Source organism: Peromyscus californicus, unplaced genomic scaffold (assembly GCF_007827085.1).
Source record: "Peromyscus californicus insignis strain IS unplaced genomic scaffold, ASM782708v3 Scaffold_22__1_contigs__length_63687245, whole genome shotgun sequence".
In the NCBI taxonomy this organism is placed as follows: Eukaryota; Metazoa; Chordata; class Mammalia; order Rodentia; family Cricetidae; genus Peromyscus; species Peromyscus californicus.
This window is the reverse complement of record NW_026294525.1, coordinates 29,381,791-29,402,642: the sequence shown is the minus strand read 5'-3', so window position 1 is coordinate 29,402,642 and position 20,852 is coordinate 29,381,791. Positions and strand designations below refer to the sequence as shown.

The following is a 20,852-nucleotide window of genomic DNA, read 5'->3' as shown; positions in this document are numbered from 1 at the left end:
AAGTGAGCACCTGGGAATGAGCAGTTCGCACCCAATCAGCAAATCAACTCATCTTCCAAAATCCAGGAGAAAAGTTGCATGTGTGTATGTTTTAAATGCAAGCATATGCCTTTGAATTTTTCTGGGCTAAAAGGAATGAGGGTAATTCTAGATTTAAGAACCATTAGGTGGATGTCAGAGGTGTGTGTGTGTGTGTGTACACCAATCTTAAAACACACCTCCTTCAGGTCCACTGTATCCTATCCCCTAAATATTCAACACCCATCCTGATCAATGCTTCTCTACCATTCCCTAAAGAAACCTAGAAGCTGAGTTATCTAATAAAGCAATGGGAGTGAAGTTTAGTATTATCAGGATACTAACTCTTAATCCTCTTTTAAAATGTATTTATTTATTTTCTCGCAGTTCTGATGATTCAACCTTGGACTCCACACTAGGTATGTTACACTAGGGTTCTGTTGCAGGCACAGGGAGGGAAACCTCAATTGAAAATGTCTCCAAATGACTGTCCTCCAACCCAGACCCAAACAATCCCGCACAGAGGAGCATTTGTGTAAGCCACTGAGTCGGTTAGAACCCTGCCTCCGCCGCTTGTAAACTTCCTGTCACTTTACTGCTTCCTGTGATTGCTGAGGTGTAAGTCATGGGAAACACTCCTGAGAGAGCCTAGAAAGCATGGATCTTGAGAATACCATCCTCACAGTTCTGTGATGTTTGCCAGAGCATCACTGGCACACACTCCAGCTAAGCACCTCCTTCAAGAGACATGCAGGCAGCCCTCCCCTCCCGGAGCAGACTGCCTCCAGGTCTTTCTGCTGGCAGTCAGCCCATTAACCCCTGAGGCACCCTGGGCCTCTTACACAGGTGCAAAGGTGAGAAATACAAGGGGATTTTGAGTGGGATTCCCCACAGGGCTCAAGGTGAGGGAAACCCCAAAGTGCAGGCGACCAACCCAAACTGGGATGGCCTTTAACTCCTACCCAGTAAGAGTCTGCATTTTGCAATATGCACTTGCATTATTTTATTTTATTTAGAGTATGCTTAGTTTCTCAGACAGTAAGACCTCAGCCTGGATGCTAAGTATAATGAGAAAACCACCATGGTAGTGATCACCTCAGTGTAAGACCATGTGGACAGGAACACAGTTACGTCACAGGCTGGAAAGAGTGAAGTGCTAGAGAACATGTGGAGACTTTTTCCTTAGGCTAGGGGACAAGCTCACTGAGCAAGTGACGAAGGTAAGGAAAGCATGAGCCTGAGATCTGGAACACGTGGCAGACAAGTTAAAATTCACCTCTAAGAACATAGGACAGGCTTCTAAATGTCTTTGATCCATCACCATCTGTGGCTTGATGCATACATATCTATTTATACTTACGTTTTTATTTATAATTCCCATCACCACCATACATAACTTTAGTCATAGCTAACATCTGCTCCTAAACGAGAACGTAAATGTTTACGTAGGTGTTGGTACAACTGCACATGTATGTGCAGGTGAATGTGCACACGGGTGTGCGGGCATGGGAAGGCGAAGGGCAGCCTTGGACGACACTCCTTAGGCACTTTTCATCTTCTTCTGTGACACGAGCTCTCAGTGAACTTGCCAACTACGCTAGGCTGGCAGGCCAGTGAGCCGCAGGGATCCACTTGGCTCTGGCAGGCCAGTGAGCTGCAGGGATCCACTCGGCTCTGGCAGGCCAGTGAGCTGCAGGGATCCACTCGGCTCTGGCAGGCCAGTGAGCTGCAGGGATCCACCTGGCTCTGCCTCCCGGATGCTGCCGTTTCAAGTAGGTTCCAGGCACCTAGCTTTTTCCATGGGTTCTGAGGATCCTTGAGCAGCAAGCACAGCCTTCACCAACTGAGCTATCTCCCCACCCCTTAAATGTTCGTTTATGGATGTTTTAATGTAACCACTGACAAGTCATTGGTAGAAAAAGTACACTGGACTCCACTTACCTCAGTACACACACGGCTTATCTGTAAGGAATTTACTTACATTGTTAGTGTTTATGATTTCTGTGTTCAAACACTCACTTAGGCTTTTTCTTTGTGACTTCGCCAGTACTTTTGTTTAGGACACTAATCAATCGCTTAACAGTAGCAGGCTCACTGACGGTTTGGTAGTGTAACAGCACCTAAAGCAAACACAAGAAGGTAATACTGAAACTATTCGCGACAGCAGTTCCAGCCTTCCTTTTGGCGCATGATCAATTACACCCAAGCCATCACGGTGGCCAGAGTCACTTCCTAATGACTCTCCAGCAGCCCCCGCCCCCAGGCCCACACTAGTAAGGTGTTCCCTCGCATTTCTACCCTGCACTCAGCGTAAACTTGAGTAGGCTGCAGAGCCTTGCTGTTCCCTTTTCCTCTGTTACGGTGAAGAGAACAGTACCTTGGGATTACTGTAAAGGTTAAAAGCAGCTACTGTTTACAACACTTACCACCATGGTGGCATCCTAAGAAGCAGTAGGCAAAGAATCTAAGCCTGAATTCTAAGCCTTTCATTTGCATTTGTCTGTAGGTCAGTGTCCTTGGTAGTAAAACAGACTTTCCCAGAATTGTGATGAGAAATAAACAGGATGAGACAAAGTACTCAGACACACAAATGTTCAACAAGTGAACTGTTTCATCACGAATGATGAGGGAGGGGGATCTGACATATTCATCGGTGATCACTACATCCACTCTTGGGCAAAAAGAATAAAAGTTTCCATACACAGATAAAGGAGGAGAGCAACATTTATAAGAATCCCCGAGTACCAAGCACTGTGTGACAGATCTTATAGGTGGTAGTTTACTTACATAGAGATTAGACCTGGCTTAGAGTCTAATAGACATAGGTGCAAATCACCTTCACCTGGGCCATGCTCTTTAACTTGTCTACCTGCAAAGTCCCTGACTGAGGTTCCATACACTAAAATGAGGATGCTCAGACGTCACCTAGTATTAACAGTATCCAGCACATGGGAAACATCCAGATAACACGATGATTTGATACATCACATCGTCTGTGGTCATCCCACCCTGAACATATGCCTGCTCTCGCCTGCCATTAGATCATTAGATCATAAACTAAGTACTGTCGACTATGTTTTCACATGGAAGAGAAACAGCAGAAAGTCTGTGGCCATGGAGCTTCATGGAAGCTTGAATTGCACACTGAATCAGTTGAAACTACAAATTGCTGGCTCTTCCCATGTCGACTACTGAGTCCTGTGGAAATCACATGGACACCATCTTCTGTTTTCTAAGAGAAGCTTTTATGAAGAAAAAGGGGGAAGCTTGGGTGGATCCCAATCACGGTCAGAACGCAGACTGACTGTTCTTACTCAAATAACAGGCTTTGAGTGTGCTACCGGTATGTCTACAGTGCAGGAACAGCAGCAGACCGCATTCCCAGGAAGCAGTAAAGCTCTCCTACTTCAAATGGCTTGTAAACATCATTCTGAGCCATTGAGTTGTAGAAACAGACATTTCCTATCTGGAATTCCTAGCCCAAACAGTTTGCACTTGTAGAAGGGAGAAAAGCCAGCCAGGGATGCAGCTCAGAGGAAGGGTGCTTGCCCAGCATGCGCTAGGTCATGGGTCCCTCCACACTCACTGGCTGCAGGTCTTAAAACTGCACATCGCAATACAAGTGCAAGACTGAGTATATAAGAAACATCTCTTTAGGACTAGATCCCTACGCTCATCTCACACATGACCAGGTCTTCATGGCCTGCCAAATACCAAAGAAAAGAGGCACATGAACCCCACTGAGTTCCTTCTACTATTTGCTGAGCTGTAACCCCAGAGCTAACAAATGGGGTGTGGAAATACGGGGTTACATTTGATTTTTTCCTTCTCTCTCCACAGCACCGTTTATTAACTAAAACAAAAAAACCTGTTGGACATGAGTGAAACAATCTATTTACAATCAAGAGAACTTAGTGTACAGTATTATAATATCTGGATGTCCTAATATTATATATAAAGTCAAACTCTCATAATCTAAAACCATCTGCAGCACTGTGTCAACAGGAAAAACTGGGTCCTGGCTTAACCGTTACTGTTTACCTAGTCACAACCCCACAAGAGTCTCCACTCACCATTCTGAAAACTCAGAGCATTTCTCCAAACTCTGTTAAAGACCCATCTAAACAGAGAGACTTGACGGGAGGCAATTCAGTCCTGTGTGTTAATGTTCTATGAACATTAACAAGTTATGGTAAGAGACAGTAGGTGTCAGAAATCTCTTACTATCAGAAGTTCCATGTAGCGTGTGCAGTCAGTTTCTAATAAACTCTTTATCATCTCTGAAATCTGAAATATACTGGTCTAAGGGTGTTAGGGATTGAACTTGGCTTCATGGGTTTATGAGAACCAAATCACCTAGCGTTTCATTAAGCTATAATGTTAGGCAACAACATAAATAATTTTTCTTAAGTAGCCTATTAAAAATATCAGTGAATATATGGTCATTTGATATTCAACAAAGGTGCCTATGTTGGTTACCCGGGATATCAGGCTTCCCCCCCACCCCCGCCACGCCCCCAACAGATGTTGCTAGGAAACTGGATGAGCAAATGTAAAGGATGACAGTGAAGCTTTGCCCAACACCACATAGGAAACCAACTACAAACTGATCCATGGCCTAAGCACACAAGATAAATGCAAGGCTCTTAAAGAAGACAGGCAAAGGCTTCCTGATGCTGGCTCTGGCCCTGGGCTCTTGACATAACACAAAGGCACAGAAAAGACAAATAAACCAGGCTGCTCCAAAGTTAACAACCACTGGATAGAACTCAGACAATGACTGCAGGATTAGTTTGAGTTGATATGCTCTTGAGATGGACAGCAGGGATGGTTATCCAATAGCGAGAGTATACTGAGTTACAAACTAACAATGTGAACTTTCTTAGATATACTAATTACAATAAAGATAAAATACGAACTTAAATTGAATCAATCTTATCCTTTCTTCTTTCAAAGTGTACAGTTGTCATAACAACTAAGGGAAATTTACACATACCTCTGTATGTAGTATTGGCAGAATTAAGTGCTAACTAGTAAAATTTTAATTGTTTAAGAAGGCCTTTCTTAGTTTTTTTTTCTACCAGAGCAGGTAGATATGACCACTTTTTCTGATCGCATTTTATCCTGATATGCAGGAGAGTCTCTTAAAGCAGATGAAAAGCTTTCACTTGGTGTTTATTTTTAAGAAACTACTACAGGCAAGAGATAGTGCTACTATTCACAGTAAATATTGCCCTCTGGACCCCTTCCTATTGGCAAAAGTCAACTGTTGTGCATGTAAACATAGGCTACAACAACTTCCCTGCTTTCCAGGAACTAGCTCCACTCATTCTAAAGCAACTGACTGGGGACTATTTGCTAATCCTAAGTGGTTAATAATGAAATATTTCAATTATAACAACTGTTCTGGTGAAACACTTTTTAAAAAGAGAATAAAAATACAATATGATTACTAAAGCATTTAAATATCAAATACACATGGTGACTACACTTATATAGAAATAAGAACCACAAGTAAAGCATATGATTATCTCACAGATATATAATCATACATAAGATGAATTTGAATGTCCTAAGTAATTTCTTCTCGGCTCCTCAAACACTATCATGGACTTTAAAAAGTTGAAAGATCAATTACTATTCCTGTTTAATTTTTTTTCTCTTGAAAAAGTTCCTAGGGTCAAGAATCAAAATAAAAAGCAAAATAAATATGATGGTTAAATTCCGGCTGTGTATCTTTCTAGATTAGAATAAGACATTAATTTGAAAAAAATAGGGCATATTTATGTAACGGCTTTTCTGAATTTATGAAAACAGGAACACTGCATAGTGAAAGTGACTTTTACCTTCACGGGATAACTGTTTAAATCTACAGAGACACACTTTTTGCTGTCACCAAGTGTCTGGAATTGTCGGACTGGTCAGTTACACACGCAGGGAACCACATGAGAGTGTGGTTGTAAATCCATGAGAAGCAAACTACACATGAGATAAGAAACCAACAAGTAACACCTTTCTGGGATAAGAAACACTGTGAAAAACTCCTAATCCCACAGTGAAGCAGAAGTGAGCTGGTCAACGGCACCCTGCGGAGCAGTCACATCATGCAGGGTCAGAGTTCATCAAATGTGACCAGAGCTTGGGACACACCTGAAATCTCGGTGCACACGTGCCAGTGCATAGTATGTGAGCATGGAAACCTGATGAAGTCAAAACAGCAGCTCTCGATGGATTATGCAAACACAGAAAATTCTTATTTTTCTCTATTTGTGTGGCTTTCTAACCTGTAAAACTAATCTATACTTTATACTCAGAAATACTGAAAATAAGTATATTAAGCAAAACAGAAGCACCTAAATTAAAAAAGCAAGGTAAGCTTTACTACCCAATAAAAAGTCTATCACTTCCCCAAGAAAAAAATATATTATCATCAGTGCTATGAAATATCATCTCTTGAAAACGTTCTCAGACTCAAGAATCAAAATAAGGGCTGGAGAGGTGCCTCGGGGGTTAAAAACAGTGGCCACTCTTCAGAGGACCTGGGTTTGATTCCCGAAATCACCTGTAACTCAATACTAGGGGATCTGATGCTCTTCTGGCTTCTATGGGCACACACATGGTGTCCAGACATATATGTGAACCAACACCCACACACAGAAAATAAATATTAGAATATATTTTGTAAAAGACTCAAAATAAGAAACAAAGTATTTTCAAATTCTAACTTATTTTTCTAAATTAGAAATGATGCTCCTTTGAAACAATCGGCACATTTTAAGGTGAGTTGGGACTTCCCTGGGTTCACAGAAGCAAGGCCAATGCATAGGAAACTTACAGGAAATCCTTTAGTGATAGGAACTTCAATATTGAAGATGAGGATCCGGGCTCTGAAGCGAGTGCAAGCTTTGATAGGTTCTTTGGGGCCACAAAATATGCAGCCAACACTGTAACAGAGAAGGAGAAAAGGAACGAATGAACATGAAAAAGAGCACTTGTAAAGAAACTAAAACAATTAAGCAAATAAGAATGTCTTCTAAGGACTCCCCACCCCGAACTAAAGCACAGCTTCATGCATTACAGCTTCCATCTCAAGAACACAGTGAGTTTGTGTGTCAACACGAATCAACTCCATTTTAGATGACATTTGTAAAAATTAAATTTGGCCAAATAAAATTCTGGCTAAGACAGAACTAGTGGATTGCAAAACTCATGTACCCTGATGTCCTTTATCTGATACAAAGGCTGTTCAAACTCATTTTCTTACTCACTTGATTTTGATGATATCCATCCCAACCAAAGTAAGGCTAACGTGATCTCCTGCTGCTGCCCAATCAACAGGTTCATCGTGCAGAGTGATTCCTGGAAATGAGTAAAAACCAAAGCCAACAGTGAAACACCTCTGCACAGAGCCAGAGCAACCCAGGGAGTCTGGGGGGTGTGCTTCATCGCTGTACTCATCGTTTTCAATTTGAATGGGTTAGGAGTGAGAAGTGGAACCAAGCGTGGCGGAAGCAGTCCCTCCAGACCTGCTGCTCTAGAGCACCACCCTAAACACAGTGGCTGGTCTTTGCCCACAGGAAGCCGCTTTCTTGCCATTTAGTCAAATATTTCAAACTCACTTACCCGATGAAGCAATAGACTCCCAGCAGACTTCATTCAAACACTGCTACTATATTAATGGGCGCAGTCACAGTTCAATAGTCCAAATTATTAAATGACTCCTAGTGCCATAAAAGACAGGACTGGCAAAGGTAGCTGGGAATATTTTATTCTCTTGAGCTGTTCTGCCCTTCCTTTCAACTCCCCCGCACCCAAGAAAGTTCCAAGGTATAGCCTAGGCTGGCCTTGAACTCTCTGATCCTCCTGCCTTTAAACTCCCGTATACTGGGATTCTAGAAGTGTCCCCTCATACTGGGCAAACTTTGTTTTCAATTAGAGGATGACCTAAATGAAGCAAAAGCGTTCAGAGTCCGAGTGTCCACTCATCTAGCCCTTCACTATTCCTGCTCAAAGACAGCTTCTCCCCAGAGTCTGCACACCATGAGTCACTACAGGGGAGATTAAGAAACCAGCAATAAGCCGGGCGGTGGTGGTGCACGCCTTTAATCCCAGCACTTGGGAGGCAGAGCCAGGTGGATCTCTGAGTTCGAGGCCAGCCTGGGCTACCAAGCAAGTCCCAGGAAAGGCGCAAAGCTACACAGAGAAACCCTGTCTCAAAAAACGGAAAAAAAAAAAAAAAAAAAAAAAGAAACCAGCAATAAAACTTAACTGAAAAGTCACCATGCCCATATATATATATATATATGCACACACACATATACCTAGTCACCTCAAAACAGTCCTGAAGAGCAATTCCTTAGGGCTTTATGTAGCTTCCTTATTCCAGGGCTTTTGAAACAAATCCTGTGCTATTTCATTTGATGGGTGTTAGATGTACAGGTTAAATTACTTTTCGCTGAAAGCTGTGCCTTCCAATGAAGACGGTGTGCAGGCCAGCCACAGCAGAACTGTTCTGGACTGACATACTTTTAATAAATTATAATCCTTCATTTCTTTATAACACTATACTTTTCTCCCTTATGTGACATGCTCTTTTAGGACAATATTCTTGGCTTCAAAAATTAGTAATTTAAATTGTAAATTTAAATACAAAATTGACTAATTTAACTATCAGTCAAATATCAGCTAATTAAATTTAATTTTTACATGTAATTGGAAATGGCCATATTTGTATTTACTAGGAAATGGGGACTTTAAAATATGAGGTAGTTCGTTTAATAGGCTTAAGATTTTTAAAAGGCTTTTCATATTTATTGACGTTTCCAAAATACTTACATTGTTTCTTTTTTCTCCCAACCATGTTACCATCCCATATCTGTTTTTTTTTATTTATTTTTCATACCAACCACAGATCCCCCTCTCATCTCTCTTCCCGCCATCTCCGCCCCCCCCCCAGCCCCCATTTCTAGTTTCTAAAGGCTTTCTCCTTGGTCAGACATTACAAAAGGGGACTTTATTTTTTTTCTTTTACTACTTTAGACACTTGATATGTTTTTGTCATTTGGGTTTTAGTTTTTTGCAGACATCCCAGGCTGGCCACCAACTAACAATGTCATTTAAAACGGTCCTGAAATAACTGCAATCCTCCTTCTTCGGCTTCCCAAAGGCTGGGACTATAGGCACAAGCTACTATGCTTAAATTTGCTGTCACTAGAGTGAAGAGGTGCCTTGGAATTGCTACCTGATGGCAGGCAAGCCTCCGTTCCTGGGGTAATGGAGCATCACAGTCGTATCTCATGTATTCAGAACAAAGAGCACAGAGATCCGTGTGGTAAACCCAGCAATGGCAGCGGGCAGAACCGAGGGCTGGGACTGTCCAGAGAGCCAGGCAAGACTCAGAGCAGAAGCTTCTCCCACGGCTGCTCCAGCTTCTGCTCAGTCACCAGAGGGACTGGCCAGTCTCCCCATGGAGGAGAGCAGCACACAGCGGCAAGGAGCGTGGGGCTCTTTCTCATTGGTGTCCACAGAGATGCAATAGTAAGTAAGGCCTGTGGTAATTTTAGGACCAGGTTCTCAACTCTCAGCTGCGTGTTATTTAAAATATATTTCTTTTAGTTTATTCTTAAAAAAAAAAAAAAGCTCATTAGCAGACAGAAATTAGTATTTCCTAAGTGTTTTAGTTCTTTGATGAGTGTATGAATATGAGTGAGTGTGTGTGTGCATGCACACACCCATGCACACAAGTACATGCACATGGTGGACAGAGGTCAAGCTCAGGTGTTGTTCCTCAGGCACCAACAACCTGTTTGTTCTGTTCTTATGGTTTAAGGCAGGACTTTGCCAAGTAGTTTGGCTGCCACCGAAACCCAGAGACCGGCCTGCCAGCCTCTCCAGTGCTGGGATCCTGAGTGCCCATGCCAGCCTGTCATGTGGGTTCTAGAACTGCACTAATGTCAACCTGTCACGTGGGTTCTAGGACTGCACTAATGCCAGGCTGATGTGGGTTCTAGGACTGCACTAATGTCAGCCTGTCACATGGGTTCTAGGACTGCACAAATGCCAGCCTTCATGTGGGTTCTAGAACTGCACTAATGCCAGGCTGATGTGGGTTCTAGGACTGCACTAATGTCAGCCTGTCACATGGGTTCTAGGACTGTACTAATGCCAGCCTGTTACGTGGGTTCTAGAACTGCACTAATGCCAGTCTGTCACGTGGGTTCTAGGACTGCACTAATGTCAACCTATGACGCAGGTTCTAGAACTGCACTAATGCCAACCTGTCACGTGGGTTCTAGAACTGCACTAATGCCAGCTTGTCATGTGGGTTCTAGGACTGTACTAATGCCAGCCTGTCACGTGGGTTCTAGGACTGCACTAATGCCAGCCTGTCACGAGGGTTCTAGAACTGCACTAATGCCAGTCTGTCACGGGTTTCTAGAACTGCACTAATGCCAGGCTGATGTGGGTTCTAGGACTGCACTAACGCCAGCCTGTCATGTGGTTCTAGGACTGCATTCAGGTCTTCCTGCTGGCACGGTAAACACTTCAGCTGAGCCACCTCTGCACCCAGTGCTGCAGGTCTTAACCGCCTTAGAAGCAGAAGCAGAGAGCTGCACTTGCAAACAACAGAGCTATGGAAAGTGGATCTTCTTAAAGTACACATTATTTTTCATCGAACCAGAAATGCCATGGTCTGTAGCAGGCAAGAAGAATAAGGTCAACTGGAAACAGAATTTGCCATCCCATGTAACCTTCAACTATAGGTTCAGCATACCACCTAACTAGGTATTTACCAATTCCTTACACTACCTGTGGTAGCTCACACATGGACTCTCAGCACTTTGAGGCTATGGCAGGAGAGCACAGATGTAAGGCCAGCCTAGGCTACAGACTGAATTCAAAGCTATCCTGAGCTGCAGAGCCAGAGTGTATATCCAAATACCAAGGGCTGAGGATGTGACTCTGGTAATTCTGCCTAGCAGGTATCTAGAGTCAATCTCTACCCCCGGAGAGTTTGAAAAATGTCCATTCAGATTTATAACCCTGCCAAGTACAACTAGGAACACAGACCAAAGGAAGAGCGGTAGAGGGTGTACTAAAAGGTTAACATTGCCAATGGGTTAGACTTCAGCTTACACTTTACAAATACTATTATTCTACTACAGAACATCTTCCATTTTACCCAGAAGTCACAGAACTGGCTAGAAATCAGATTAAGGTTACACAGAACTGAGCACTTTCTAAGCTAAATTTAGACAAGAACATATACACACGAAAGGCTAACCCTTAGGTGGAAATAGTTATCAATGATCATCAACACACACAGTATACCTCTGAAAAAGCGGTGGAGATGGCACCTTAGGTTAGCTCCACTTATGTGTTCCTATATTTACCTTAAACACAGAGAGGTGGGTAATCACAGGTATCAGGTATAGGCATAAACATGACCAAAGCTGAGATACAGACTCCATGGGGACAAGCTGCCTGCCACTGACTAGCTACACTATTAGGCTGGATTCTTTCATTTCTTCTACAAATTATAATTTTATAAGTATCTGTCAGTTATGTATACACAGTCTTAAACCAGATTTTATGACTCAGTACCCAAAACAGAATGTTACCGGGGTTAGAATGTTATATGTACACACAGCCATGTGCCACAACAGAAAAAAAATCGTTTGTTTTCACATTTTAGTGTTCAACAGTCAGTATCATTTTGACAGTTAGTTACAATTTCAGTAAGAGGATATGGACTCCAGAGTTATAACTAGACTACTGAAGAAGAAATCTGCTGTCTCAAGACCTGTTAGCAAAAGCATGCTGCACACTGGTCATACCTTTTGCAGTACAGGTTTCATTGGGCGGCATTGCTAACAGTCGGTCACCAGTCTGGATGTAACCAGCTTCAATTTTACCAGTCACACAAAAGCCAGAGCCTTGATCTGCAAAACACAGCAACATCACATGAAGCATATACTACCGTTATCTGATAGTTACCACTGTGATAGTTCTTCCCCACATGGCTACAAAAGGCAGGAGCTGAATGAACAGCAAGCCCTGGTCAGGTTAGAAGTTTTAATACCTCTACTAAATAGTCACACTCACTTCCAGTTTTTCTTGCAAATAAAATTATTCATATAACAAAAAGTAAAGGTTCACTCCTTTCCAAATGTTTATTGAATGACTAATCGACACCAGGCAATCTACTAAGCTCTGGGGTAAGAGAAGGAAGTAGAGGCCATTTTCCATAAGAAACCTAGCCCAGTAAAGAGAAAGACAAGAGTGAGTGAACCTGAGGGCCACAAATGTGATTTAAAAGAAAAAGAAAAATTGTGCACCTAAGAATCCACGGTGGCACACTGGGGTGCAGCTCACTGGCAAGGCTCTGGGGGAGAGAAGTTGGGGGCAGAGAACTAAGGGATAAGATGCTAATAGCTCTGGGAGATTCAGGTGGCCTACCTAGAGTCTCTAGCTATTCTGAGGCTAAGGTGACTGGCTCAGGGTGGAGACATAAATGTGGGAAGCATCCAGATGTGGGTGGTAGGGGAACTCATAGACATTACTTCATGAAAAGCATTTAGTGAAATCACTATTTCAGAATCTGAAAATGAAGCCTACCCACCCAGGAGACGGGTCACAAAAAGGAGGAGGCAGGAGAAAGTGGGTCAAAGAAAACCAGGAAGAAAGAAAGTCTCATGATGGCTATGACAACAACCATCATCAAAAAGAATGCAAATTTAAGTACAGGAGGAGTCAGAACTAGAGCGTGTGTTCGCTCAGCAGGACACACTAAGGGAACACACAAGGCAGAAGCTGGGAAGGTGCCCAAAGAGAGAGCAGATCGTCAGACACCAGCTGGAAGACAGCCCTGCTTCAGGGTTTAACAGACAGAGGACATCTCAGAAGCATTTCCATACCCCTCTCCCACCACTCCTCTGGAGACTAATTGTGATTACGGTCCAGTTCAATTCCACCCCACCCTTCTGCTTACATTCACTCCTCACTCATTTACTAAAGGCACCTTGGGTCGGGTCCTAGACTACATCTTGCAGATGCCTTTCAAGGGTTCATAAAATAGATAGCAGAGAAACCACTGCAATAATGAATACCAGTGCAGGGCTGGGGGCAAGGAACACATGGGGGCCGGTATGGGCCGGCACAGAGTAACCACTGTAAAAACACACTCTTTGTTTTCTGTGTGATAACGGAGACAATGAAGGAGACAACTGACATCTTCATAACATCACTTACCCCACTCTATCAATAGTATACACCTCAGCTCCTATCTTTTGTTCTCCTACCCTTCTGCAGTTCTCTAGACAGGCCTTCTACCTATGTTTAAGTTAGGCACATTCTTAGGTACTCACTTAGTATAGCACCTTCTCCATCAGTCTGAATCTCTGCCTCCCTCAGCTCCAGGGTACAGGGTTTCCCGGTATCTTAAGCTCTAGTCTTTTATCACCGTTAATGGTTCTGATTTCTCATACTAATTTCCCCCCTTTGTCTATGTGATACCATGTCTTACTCAGACCGACACAGGTGGGTAGGAAACAGGCAGAGAGAGGAAGGAACACTAAAGCATGGAAACACGGGGGACACAGTCCCAATCGGGATCTTGTGTGTGTGTGTGTGTGTGTGTGTGTGTGTGTGTGTGTGTGTGTGTGTGTGTGCGTGTGTGCGTGTGTGTGTGTTTGTGTGTGTGCGTGTGTGTGTGTGTGTGTGTGTGTGTGTGCGTGTGTGTGTGTGTGTGCGTGTGTGTGTATTATTAACTTTAAAATGATACTTATTTGGTGTCTCTGAGTGTGTGAGGTCAGAAGAACACCTTCAGGAGCTGACTGTCTCTTTCTGCCACGTGGGACCAAGGGACCAAACTCGGGCTGCCAGGCTTGGTGGCATGGGCCTTTAGCCAGGGAGCCGTCTCACCAGCCCCTCACTCTGGAGGTTAAAAAATATGAATTATCCAATGTGTTTAAGGTCAGGGAGATAAAGCTTAGGCCTCTTTGCCCCTGACAGATGACTGTAAAGGGGGAAGTGGTGTGTAAACTGAAGAGTGTTCGGGGGCTCTGGGACTGGGCCATGTGAAGTAATAGTGAAAGCCTGATGCTCATCCTGACATTCATGTGGAGAGGATGAACCCAAAGACAACATGACAGTTCAAGAAAACAAGGCACAAAAAGTAGACGGGCAGTGTGACAGAGCAAGTCTACAGAGCAGCACTCACCTTTGAAGACATCCGACACACATAATCTAAAAGGTTTGTCAATAGATCGTTGAGGGGGCTTGAAGGAATCTGGTAGGAAAATGGCAAACAGTTTAATTTAAATGACGGGACTATGGACATTGCTCAGGGGAAGAGCACAGTTTGCTCAGGGGCCTGGTTTTGATTCCCAGCACCCTCAAACCCACAAAAGGAATTATTTTTCAACCCCTCAAGTGTGCCCATCATTGTCTCTCTTCTAGAAAAAGAACTTATTCTGTAAATGCTAACAGTAAATGACTGTCATTCAAATACTTTACAATTATAAACTGTATTTCCCACATATCACTTCATTTCATTCTAACTAGTCTGTAAGACAGGGAGGGCCAGTACTAACCTCATAATGTAGCTTCAAAGCACTGAGTATTACTTTAAATAGTACACATGATTTCAAAACTAAGAGCCCCGTTTCTCTGATTACAAATTCTATGCTTTTTCATATACATTGTCTCTCATAAAGAACTCTAAATAATCCATATCAAGTTTATAGCACATCAAAACAGAGTGGCAGCAGTATACGTACCAATTTGTTCTAATAAACATGATCCTTTATACCACTTCATGAGCTCACTTGACTGTGATCTTGTGGTTAGATTTTCACCACTGAGACCACTTGTAGGGATAAAAGCTACGTCACTCTCCTATTAACAAGATGGAAGATAGAAACTTACTTACAGAATGCTATAAGCAAAAAAATGCAAAGACTCATCATTACTACAACTGAATCAAGTTTACAAAACAAACAGCAACAGACTTTCCAAATAGTAACAGGCATCAGCGCAGTGTAACCCTGAGGTTACCTGAGCCAGAAGTTTTGAATTTGGGGCAGATCTGGAAATTTCCTTCTAACCATTAAAGCATATTTACTCGCTGATGTAGGCATATTACAGATTTTTGCTGGATAAATTCTTTTCTACCGCCGGGCGGTGGTGGCGCACGCCTTTAATCCCAGCACTCGGGAGGCAGAGCCAGGCGGATCTCTGTGAGTTCGAGGCCAGCCTGGGCTACCAAGTGAGTCCCAGGAAAGGCGCAAAGCTACACAGAGAAACCCTGTCTCGAAAAACCAAAAAAAAAAAAAAAAAAAAAAAAAAAAAATTCTTTTCTACCAACATGCCTCCGTGACCTCCTTAAGCTTTACTATCTAAAGTGGTAGGTGGGAGAAAAATCTCTTATCACATAAAATCCAGGCCAAATACTCAATATATGAACATTTTAAAAGCCAGACATTTTAAAGAATATATTTTATATACATACCAGAAGAGAAAGAAAAATAGAATTAAACGTACTCAACAAGATAATATCAATACAGAAGGAAAGGGAGGGATAGGTATAAATAAGACTATTATACATTATGGAGAGGCCATAAGGTATCATATATTTTATATTTCTTTAAAATCACATATAATACATGTAAGTGTATGTGTATGTGTGTGTGTATATATATATATAGTTTTAATAAAGTTATGCCACTTGGGTGATAAGACTACCCTAAGAGCCACAGACTACCTAACAAAAACTCCAGTATTAGGCATAAGAAACCTTTCAAGTTGTTGGTGAGGGGAGTCAAGAGATTCCCCAAACAATACAGGGTATTCTGCTGCCCTTGGTTGTCTCCAGAAGTTGCAGGGAAGACCCTGTTGCTGAAGACACCACGCGGGGGAACTGAACGGGATTTGTCCTTAAAGCCCCCTCCCTGCGGACGAGCAGGCTCCCAAGGGAGGGAAGCAATCAACAGTCGCACTCAGCTGAGACACCTCTGCACTGCAACAATGAGCAGCATGGCCAGAGAGCCCTAGCGGTGCAACAGTGGTTCTTACGTCTTGGCAGTAACCAACAGCCTATAACTGGATTCAAGGCCTGCTTAACAGGAGAGAATCATGCCTGATATGGGAAAACTGTGCAACCACCTATGGCTAGTGAGGTTATGGATCTTAGAGGAGAACCTACTTTGCCACTTTACTAAACCAGTATATTCCCTAAGTGCATTCTAAATACCTATTCTTTTATCCATAGATAACTGTAGCTTCTCAACCTCATGAATGAAGCTTCTCATTGCTGTAACAAAAGTTACAAACGATCAAATGAAGAGAAATGACTGTGGGGTGCCCAGCTCCAACAGATACACCTATAACACAATCCCACACACCTAAGGCTCAAGAAACATGGTGGAAGAGGAGACAGAAAGACTGCAAGAAAGAGTCAGAGGACCAGTCTGCTGCAAGACTGTCTACTAGAAATGATGGGAAATTACATCCGTGACACTTCAATAATATGTATGCCGAAGTAAAACCAATGATAGAAGCAACAGACAGGCTAACACAGAAGGGTTAAGTTTTGTCTAAGGCTCCATCCTTGGACAAAGAACAGTCAAGTAAGGAATGTTGAGAGAGAGAGAGAAAAGTAGTCTTCCCCAAGGATGAGCCAGCTGATTAACTGGTACCAAGGAGTTAGCCCTGAAATCATATGCATACAAGCAACACTAAACGGACTCAGCAGGTTGTACTTGCACACAAAGAAAAGCAGAACTAAAGGAAAAGAGGCCATGATTTGAGAGTGAACAGGGAGGGTGGGTATCAGAGGGGCTGGAGGGAGTGGAAGGGGAGGGAAATGGTGTCAAGTAAAAATTCAAAACCGAAAAGAATATTAATATGTTCGCTTATTTTCTTATATCAGTAAGATGACTGAGAGAAATAAACTAATTTCATTTAAAATCATCATACCTTAAAACCTGCTTGCTTAAGAAAATGCCCAAGTTTTCCAGTAATCTCTTGAAATCGTTCTTGTTGCCAATTTACCTGATAAAGATCCAATTTATAATTAGAGTTATGCATGAGAATAGACACATAAAATCAGAATTTCTATAATAAAATGTACATAGCCAAATATATAAAATATAAATTAAAATTAAAACTCAGAAAAAAAATCTTACCATTAATATGACCTAAGATTAACTTTTGCTAAAACAGGAAGCCAACAATCTCTAACAGTTAGAATCTAATAGTTACGCTAAAAATGATTTCGTATTTGGAGAGAAAAATAATTTATTAAATCATGCTTTAACCAAACATTAGATTAAAATAAAAGTACTGACACCCACCTCAGTCAAGCACACTAGACAAGTATATAATGTCAACTCTAGGTCATATGCAGAATACTTTAGGTGTATGCATACCAGTGTTTATAATTATGTGGAAATACGCCGGGCGGTGGTGGCGCACGCCTTTAATCCCAGCACTCGGGAGGCAGAGCCAGGCGGATCTCTGTGAGTTCGAGGCCAGCCTGGACTACCAAGTGAGTTCCAGGAAAGGCGCAAAGCTACACAGAGAAACCCTGTCTCGAAAAACCAAAAAAAAAAAAAAAAAAAAAAAAAAAAAAAAAAAAAAAAAAAAATTATGTGGAAATACATGCCATAAGAGGAATGTGAGCAATAAAGTCTAGAATCTTATGGAGTGGCCACAATATGACTATTTACCAAAAAGCTTTCTAGTTTTCTCTACATTTGAAATTTTTCATATAAAAATGCTAGAGAAAAATTAATACTACACACAATAATAAACTATAGAAGAACTAACGGAGAATATTGGTGAATATAGAAGCTAGGGTGAAGAAAATACCTAAACACAAAAATAAGCAAAATACATATTGTATATGTCCAAATAACCTAGATGGAAAATAATGTACAAACAATGTACAAAGGAAAAATATACTTAAATATTAATACTAGTCATAAAACAATGAAGTTAAATGAAGTATGCTCTGTATATCAAATTAGAAAATATTTTTTTCATCAAAGTTGATTTGCCTGTTTAGAGTCGTAAATACACCACATGTGCCAAGAGTAAATAATCAGCACATTTCTCAAAGGCACTCACATCATATTTAGCAAGTTTCAAAAGTTATATGGCCTGAGGCCCAGAGAACAAGCCATTTCAAAATATACACTCACGTATACCCACAACGTATACCAGAACAACTAGAAATCTTCAAAATTAGACTGTTGGAATGAATTATATCCTTAATATAGCCTACAATAAAGCCATAAAAACTTCTTTATCCAGGAAAACATGCATTAGAATATTGTCAACTTTTTTTTTTTGGTTTTTCGAGACAGGGTTTCTCTGCAGTTTTGCGCCTTTCCTGGAACTCACTTTGTAGGCCAGGCTGGCCTCGAACTCACAGAGATCCTCCTGCCTCTGCCTCCCGAGTGCTGGGATTAAAGGCATGCGCCACCACCGCCCGGCTTAGAATATTGTCAACTTTTTACAAAGGAAGTAATCATGTATTATAACCCAATGGTTGTGATGGAGAGAAAAAATATGAAAACTCTTATCTGGAAAAATAAAATTGGTGGATATACAATGAAATGGTTTTATATTTTCATTTTACAGTGATGCATATTATTTTGTAATTGAAAAGTTTTAAGTTCCAAAACGTCATTTTGAAATTAAGATATTCTTGCTTAAAAATTAATAATACCATGTTCAGTTAATTAAAGGATAGTAAATTTGTTTTACTTAATATGGCAGCTAGACCAATAAAATATATACTAGTTCCATCTGTGGGCATCTACACGGGCAGAACAGTCCCATCTAAATTTTTTTAATTTGTTTATTTTATGTGCATGAGTGTTTTGCCTCATGTATGCATCTGCACCTCATGAGTGTTGAGTACCTAAAGAAGCCAGGAGACAGTGTTGAACTCTGGGAACTGGAGTTACAGATGGTTGTGAGTTACCATGTGGGTGCTGGGAAACAAACCCAGGTCCTCTGAAAGAGCAACAGATGCTCTTAACCCCAGAGCCATCTCTCCAGCCACCAGAATATCATCGTAACACCAGAAACGAAGTCTCACAGAGCCCTTTAGATACCTGATCCATTTTATTGACCGCCACAGCAAGCTGGGTCACTCCAAGAGATCGGACCAAAAGGCCATGTTCCCGTGTCTGTCCTCCGGTCTCAAATCCAGCTTCAAATTCTCCCCTGCTGGCGTCAACAACTAAAACAGCTACATCAGCCTGAGGGAGGAGAGAGAATCAAAGCTAGAAAGAAGGTCGTACTCCTTTCACGCAAAGGACAGGTTACTCAATTAACCATTTGGTCAGATTTAAAGGCAGGCTGTAACACGACCCCAACCTAAAACCAAACACCAAAGCACATGGGAGATTACCACAGACAGCTTAAAATTTTTCAATCTGATTATATACTTGTGTGACACCAATAATAACGACATAAAGAACAGGAAGAGGGTCAGCAAGATGGCGCAGCAGGTAAAGCTACTTGCTGCCAAGCCTGACTAGATGAGTTCAATGTCCTCGACCCACATGCTCGCATGAGAGAACTGATTTCCATGAGCTGTTCGCTGACCTCCATAGGAATGATGGGTCTCAAGGACAGACACACACAGACACACACACACACACACACGCACACGCACACGCACACGCACATGCACGCACGCACACACACGCACACACACACACAAATACATAAGCATAATAAAAAAGAGCAATAAGAAAGTCTATCCTTGATTACAAAAAAATTAAAATGCCTAGCCAGAGGGGGGAGGGGGACATAAACGAAATTAAAACATAAAGATGGCAAATAATCTTGAGTGTCATCTTTACAAAAAAAAAAAAGAATACTGAGTTCTTTAGAAAATTAGGTAAGATATAAGCCAGGAATTTGCTCAAAAAGTACAAATAGCCAAAAAGTTTAAATTTAAAAAGTCCCCCATTTAAAAAGAAATCAAAACTACATATTCCCAGGTTCTATTTTTAGATGTCACAAGGTTAGTAATTTAAAAGACAAAGTAATTCACTGGAGGCAGCAGGGGTGTGTTCTTGTACATATTTGTTATGGGACTATACAACCTCCCAAAGGGCATTTTAAAAGTAAATATCAAAAGCCCCAAAACTGTGCACATTTTACTTCCTATTAATTCCACATTTGGGAATTTAATTTACCAAAACAATTATGGCTACAAAGATATTCAGCTAGGAGAATATTACCTATAGTGAGAAAAATTATGACACGAATTACCAAAGGTCACACATTCATTTCCTGCAGCTACTAAAATAGACCTTTGTAGTGGGATATTTGTACACTGTGTGAACTTGCATTGCTGTGATTGGTGTAATAAGAAGCTGAATAGCCAATAGCTAGGCAGGAGGTATAGGTGGGACTTCCAGGCAGACAGAGGACCCTGAGAAGAAAGGTGGAGTTGCCAGCCAGACAAGGAGAAGAAACAGGAAGTGCAAGAGGAAGAGAAGTAATGCCACATGACAGAACACAGATTAATATAAATGGGTTCATTGAAGTTATAAGAACTAGTTGAGACAAGTCTAAGCTTAAGGCCAAGCTTTCATAATTAATAAGTTTCTGTGCCATTATTTGTGAGCTGGCGGCCAACGAAAAAGCTTGCTACAGAACCTTGTATCACAAACATTTCTCCTTTCATACTCAAATCCACAAAACAGAAAGAACAAGTTCACATTCCCCGTCAGCCCTCTGGTTCCCACGACTCTCAGGTTAACCGTTCTTTATGCAATTCTACTTCCATCTGGGGAAGTGGTTTACAA

The 20,852-nt window shown here is 41.7% G+C and overlaps 1 protein-coding gene across 4 annotated transcripts in view; it reads right to left on the bottom strand.

Annotated features, from left to right (window-relative positions):
* Hbs1l (HBS1 like translational GTPase) overlaps window positions 1–20,852 on the bottom strand; it is a 75,076-nt gene that overhangs the window by 1,407 nt on the left and 52,817 nt on the right. For all 4 annotated transcript variants that reach the window (XM_052751161.1, XM_052751160.1, XM_052751163.1 and 1 more), the window contains 8 exons: window positions 19,143–19,289; window positions 16,996–17,070; window positions 14,799–14,916; window positions 14,240–14,308; window positions 11,856–11,960; window positions 7,287–7,377; window positions 6,854–6,962; window positions 2,038–2,138 (listed from right to left, as the gene is read on the bottom strand). In XM_052751161.1, coding sequence (XP_052607121.1) covers window positions 2,038–2,138; window positions 6,854–6,962; window positions 7,287–7,377; window positions 11,856–11,960; window positions 14,240–14,308; window positions 14,799–14,916; window positions 16,996–17,070; window positions 19,143–19,289 — 815 coding nt within the window. The remainder of the gene's footprint in view (window positions 1–2,037; window positions 2,139–6,853; window positions 6,963–7,286; window positions 7,378–11,855; window positions 11,961–14,239; window positions 14,309–14,798; window positions 14,917–16,995; window positions 17,071–19,142; window positions 19,290–20,852) is intronic.